This window comes from Ceratotherium simum, chromosome 15, assembly GCF_057802395.1.
Source record: "Ceratotherium simum simum isolate JZ-2026a chromosome 15, ASM5780239v1, whole genome shotgun sequence".
NCBI classification, from domain to species: Eukaryota; Metazoa; Chordata; class Mammalia; order Perissodactyla; family Rhinocerotidae; genus Ceratotherium; species Ceratotherium simum.
Genome location: NC_141914.1, coordinates 26,119,481 through 26,125,480, shown reverse-complemented (window position 1 = coordinate 26,125,480; position 6,000 = coordinate 26,119,481). Strand labels below are relative to the sequence as shown.

Genomic DNA, 6,000 nt, shown 5'->3' with positions numbered 1-6,000 from the left:
CTAATGCTTCTCCAAATGGCAAAGCAGTACTAATGAGGTGGGGGGGGGAACGTGTGTGTGCGCGCGCGCTCGTGTGGCCAAAGTTGGCCGGCTCTACGGACCTCAGCCCGCGGTCCCGCGCCGGCCGCTCTGCGGGCGCCGCCCCCGCCCCCTTCCTGCCCTCTCCCCGCCCCCGGCCCGGCCGCGCTCGGCCGGTGATGTCAACCGAGGAGGAGCCGCCCGCCCCGCGACCCGCCCGGGCTAATTAGCATGGAGCGGCGCCGGGGCCGCCTCCGCCGCGCCCGCCCGGCCCCCGGCCGCCCTCCCGCGGCTCCCCACAACTTTTGAGGCGGGGACTGCGCTCGCAGCCTCACTTCGCTCACTTCCCCGGCCCGGCGCGGCACCCGCCGCCCGCTTCCCTCGCACCCGCGGCCGCCCCGCGCCCGCCCCGCGCGCCGGGCATGTGAGCGCGGGCGCCGCCACCATGGCCTCGCCGCCGCTGCTGCTGCCGCCGCTGCTGCTGCTGCTGCTGCTGCTGCTGCTCGCCGCCCCCGCGACGTGGGGCCAGTCGCCCTCCCCGGGCCCCGGCGCGCCGAGCGGGACGCCCCTCGCCGGCGCGGAGCTGGAGCGGCGGTCCCAGACGGGCGCCGAGCGCGAGCTGCAGCCGCGGCCGCCCACGCCGCCCCGGGAGCGCCGCGGGCCCGAGACCTCCGGCCCCCGCCACACGGCCCCGGGGCCGGGCGCCGCGACACAGCGGGGACCCTTGGTCCGGTCCCCCCGAGGCGGGAGCGCGGGTGAGTGAGAGCCGGGGACCGGGCGCCGCATCCACCCCTAGGCCCCTCCGCGCTGCTCGACCCCGGCCGGGGGCTCCGCTTACCTCGCGAGTGTGGGACCCTGAGAGTGGGCTGGAGCGCGGGCGGCGGGCGGGGAGAGTGCGTTTCCTAGACGCTTTCGCTGGTGGCTGGACTGGGGGGTGTGACCGTCCTGTTCTCCCCCCACTCCTTGGAAGAAAACTTATCTCCCGTGGTGTACCCTGGACCCCCCCTACACACACACCTCCCTTAAAAACAAAGAAAAGAAAAAACCCAAACCTTCCAAAGCGCCTCTCCCACCCAGGAGGGGATAACATCCGGCCCGACCTTTCCCCAATTCCCTTCTTTTCCTATAGATACAGAAATGGCCTCTCCAGGTACAGAGCCTGACTTTCAAATCTAGATCACTGATTTGTAAAGGGTTCTAGCCCTGAGGATATTGTTCAGGACAAAGGATGTAGTTGGAAACAAAACCCTTTACTGGGTCACTCTAAAAGCAGAGCGACTGGGAGGACGCGGTGGGTTGGGGGGTTGGGGGTTGCAAGGTCGAACCCCTTCGAGGCAAAGACAGTCCTGACACAGGACCGTCCCTGAGTCTTTTCCTCCTCTTTGCTCTCCCAGCGAGCTGCTGCTCCATGCATAGCCACTGCCTGTCCGGCTCAGAGAGGGACCTGCCCTCTCTCCTCTGGACTTTTTTATCCAGTTCCATCTTTAGCTCTGGAAGAAATGCTAAGGACTGAGTGGAATTCCAACCATAATACCATTGTGACCTTGGGAATGTCACCTCTTTTGATCTCAGTTTCTCTGTCTGTGAAATGGAAGGGATGATCCCTGTTCCTCCTAGCCTCCTAGTGATGTGACAAAATGAAAGTAAAAATAAATGGAAAGGGCTTTGAGCGAAGTCAGCCATGTGGTGGTGTTAGACGCTGCCTCCCTGTGAGTGACACAGGCTTACGTTCCCGCAGGGTCATCCTCAGGGTCATCCTGGAGAGGCAAGTTTGCTTGCCACACCAGGTATTGATTTGGAGTTTTGTTGGGGAGGTTGAGATTTCATCTTCCTAACTGACACTTCATTTAAGTTTCTCATATCACACCAACTTTCTGGTATAGGAATTAGCTGGCTTCATTGAACCTAGGGATGCTTCCTCTAATTAAATAAGAAAAAAGTTTTTTTAAAAAATAATCAGATCCCCCAGTAAAAAGTCAACTCCGTATTCAGTGGTACTCCCATCATTGCAAAATGCCTTGTCCTTGAGAATTTCTAAATCGCTGGTGCAAGATTGTGAAGCTGAGAACAGTGAGGGGAGGGAGAGGGGAAAGAAGCTTCAGAAGACCTACCCGACACACCCACAGTTGACTCTGACTTGAGAGGACTTACAACATGCATTGTTTTAAGTTCCACGGGAAGGAATCAAGAATATAAAAGAGAACATTTCCTGGCTTTCTCTCACTGGAACAGTAACTAAGGAACTGTGTAGTATTTTGTGAGTTTTCTAAGTGGAAAGTGGAGTGCAGGGGATTAAGGCCATTTCAGAGGAGACACCAGGAGCTGAAGGCAGGATTCTCTGGCTGGTAGTCGGGCTTTCTTAGCTGTGGGGCCCTGATCTTCTTAGGGGATGGGGGGTTGGGTGCTGACTTGCCAGGGCGGTGCCTGGTTGAGACTGGCACATGAGTCTCCTTCCTTCTCTTACGGCCGGGAATCCCCACACATCACAGAGAGCTAGGTGTTACGGGGAGAGGGACTGGAGGGAACTGGCTTAGGGGACTCAGCAGGTAAGAATTGTTAGTCAGGAACCGCCCCCGCCTTAAGTGACCCACACTTCCTCACAGGTGTGGCAGGAAACCCTGCTGGTCTCGGCTTTGCATCCTTCCCAGTCTGATTCATTTTGGGAGGTGGGAGCATTGGAGGCTTCAGGTGCTTGAGGCTCTGGAGGGATCACCTGAGAGTCCCAGAGAGCAGGTGGGCAGGAGCTGGAGTCCAAAACTTCTCTTACCTAAGAGGGTCTCTCCTGGCGCCCAAGGAGCACCTGCTTTCCGGCTGATCTAAGGCTGGATCTCAGGGGGGATGTTAGAAAGGTGAGATTAGAAGAGTGGAAATTGATTACCTTTGAAATCTGCTAGAAGCTGCTAACATGGCTGAAGATCCAGGCATGACCTGTGCTTGTTTTCTGGTGGTCGCTGGAACAATGTCACTTAGGGAGAAAAAGAAACAATGAACAAGATAGCCAGGGTTAAGAGATTTCAATGAGTCTGAGTTTCCTAATAACCTCTGAGAATTTTCTTCCGACCCTTTTTTGATTGACCACTATGTATCACAAGGCACAATCGGTTATTTCCGAAGGCAGCGAGTTTCAACTCTGAAAGCGCCTCCAGAGGCCCTCTGGTCCACACTGCGTCCCACGTGGCTATCTGCCCTCTCAGCACCCCTGACAGATGGCCATCCAGGCTCTGCACCAACGTTTTTGTGTTTGGGGAGGTGCTCGTTCCTGCTGGTAATGAGCCCCAAGTCGTAGAAATGATGTGCTTCACTTGATTGTTGGGGACACCGCCTGCTACCTCTTCTGCTTCCGGCAAGCTGGTGGTCAGTGCCTGGTCCTCACGGCTTGGGCTTCCAAATACGCGGGTGTTACTAGTAGGGACCAGAGATGTTCTTTTCTTCCCTGGGGCCGTTTCTAGCCCTGTCCCTCTTGGCAGAGTTCAAGGTCCTCGCTGTTGAGTAACCATGCTTGCATTCCACCTGTGGGTTGTTTGGCTGCAAGTCCCTGGACAGCAGCTCCCCATCTGTGTAGCCATAGTTAAGCTTTTGTGCCCACGTATCACCCTGCTGGCTGTTCAGCTGAAGTTTGTTGCTGGTGTTTCAGCCAGTGGAGACAGAGAGGATGCTGAGTCTTAGAGGTTTTCTTTTTCTCCGTGTCTTTTTTTTTTTTTTAACAACTCGAGGCTTCCAAGGCACAGTTCTAAGCTGAGTGCGTGTTTATCCACCCTGATTTTTGTGATCCATCAGCTGTGCTTTAATGGTGAGACCTGCAGATGAGAGAGCAAAAAAAGGCTTAAGTCATAATGAAAATCAATGCAGAAGGAAAGAACTTTCCCACCCAAAGGGGAAATGACGCTGAGTGGCTGAGCAGCCAGCCCAAGGAATAATAATCTTAGAAAAATGCAGCTCCCTAGAGAAAAGGAAGCGCTGGGAGCCCCGCCGCTTCTGGGCTGTTACATAGCTGTCCCCTGAATTGCTGTAACTTTGTGGGCCAACTTGGTCATTTCTCGTTAGCTGCTGGGAGAACCATTGTACCGTGCAGTGAAGCAGTGAAGCCCCGGGCGGGGCAGGAGGCAGCCCTAGAGAGGGGCTTTCCCCAGGAGTGTGGTCACCTCACTCCTGGCTGGGGGGTGTGGTGGTGGGGATTCCTGAGAAGCCCGTGTGCTCTGATAGAGGCTGCCCCAAATAGAAGGAGGGGTGGGGGGAGAGGGACTCTCTGTGGTGTGTATGTGTGTATGTTTAAAAGCTACATCTTTTACCTTGCAAGAGCCCTTTTATTGCTTCCCTCAATGGGTGCGTAAATGCTGCACTGATATTTTCTGCCCGAGAACTGAATGGTGTGGGCGGAGGGAAAATGAAAGGTGTTTGATGCCCAGCTGGCGGTTACTGCATGCCTGGTCCTGGAGAGCTGGAGAAGGAGCTTCTGTCCTCCTGGTGATCCCCTCTGCCTGCCAGCAGCCCTCCCCAGCTGGCTGAAAATGGTGTTCTTGGAGTTGACTTGTCACAGACATACTCAGAAAGAAAGCAAAGAACAGATGGCAGTTGTGGTTTCCTTAGCCACTTACTGCCTTCTTCAGTGGCTTCCCTCTGCCCCCAGCCCCATTCAGTATGAACAGGAGGTTTCACCTGTAATAGATGTCCCGTCCTTTGAAGAATCCTAGGGAAGCAACAGGGAAGGACGTTAGTTTTGGTCCCTTTCTGCGCTTCTAGCCTTCTAGCCTTGGTCGGCAATTTCGCATTCCTCATCCCGTTGAACCCTCAAAACAATCCCATGAGAGACATCATTTCTCTTTTATAGTCGTGGAAACTGAAGCCTGGCAAGGTTAGATCACACAGCAAATGGAGGAGGCTGAATTTAAATCCATTTTTCCCAAATTCATTTGCTCTTTCCACAATAGCATGCAACCTCATTTTTCTCATCCGTAAAATGGGGTGAGAGTTGTTCTAGATCCCTGAGATTCTCTCCAGCTCGTCATTCGTCTTCCTCTCTTCCTCAATGCCTTGCTCTTGCCCCTTTTTAGGGACTAGGATTGGGATGAGGGACGGGATGAGGAGATAGTAGTGGTAATGGGGATAGCCTGCAGTAAAGACCTAAAAAAAGAAGACAAGACCACAAGTCTTTATACATGTATAAAAGGGAATTTTATATAGAGATTGTGAATTATGTCCTATTTATATGCCAATCCATAGGTTATTGATGCCGGAGGTAGCCACATTAATTATCAACCAAAATGAAATGAATTGGTGACATTCTTAATGGGCTCTCTCCTGGGGACGTGGCTGATATTATGAGGCAATTGTTATTAATAACTATTCAGTAGGAGGAGAAGTTAAATGGTACCCCATTCAGATGCTGTAAAATTGTTTTCTTTTTAACATCTATGTCCTCTTCTACCCACTCACTTCATCTTGTGTAGACAGAAACAAAGATGTTTCTGTCCTGTCTTTTCTCTCTTCTTTTGTTGGACTGTAGCAGATGTCTCAGTCTGTGTCACGTCTGACTGTGCTGTAAGTCAGGAAATATTTACAGAGCCCTTTCTAGGTGTGAGGAGCTGTGCCAGGGGATATGGAGGTTGTAGTGCATGTCTGCGATGCCCCCAGGGAACATGCAGTCTTGTTGGAGCACAAACATCCAAACTGTAAAAAGTGAAAGAATGATGCATTAGTGATTCATCACTGAAGAAATGTCATAAAAAGGTCATACTGACCCCAGGAATGATGTGGTTAGAGATGGGCTGCAGTGTGCAGAGGTGGAGAGATGCTGGGGGCGGGTAGTCCAGGGACACTTCAGGGAAAAGGGAGGAGTTGACTAGGATGTGGATAGACAGAAGTGGGGAGGGTACTGGCACCAGCAAAATCCCAAATATTGAAAAACTTGAGCCTTTTTAAATGGAGGTGATTAACAGCCAGGAAGGCTAGGGGAGAGGACTTGGGAGACCAGTTAGGCTGCAG

General features: G+C 53.3%; 1 protein-coding gene across 2 annotated transcripts in view; it reads left to right on the top strand.

Moving 5' to 3' along the window:
* Positions 1-310: 310 nt before the first annotated feature.
* The window catches only part of HEG1 (heart development protein with EGF like domains 1), an 89,608-nt gene continuing 83,918 nt past the window's right edge, over positions 311-6,000 (top strand). The window contains exon 1 of one of the 2 annotated variants that reach the window (XM_087439731.1): positions 311-773. In XM_087439731.1, the coding sequence (XP_087295857.1) occupies positions 464-773 (310 nt within the window). In that variant the 5' untranslated portion in view covers positions 311-463. The remainder of the gene's footprint in view (positions 774-6,000) is intronic. The other variant, XM_087439730.1, reaches the window with a different exon arrangement.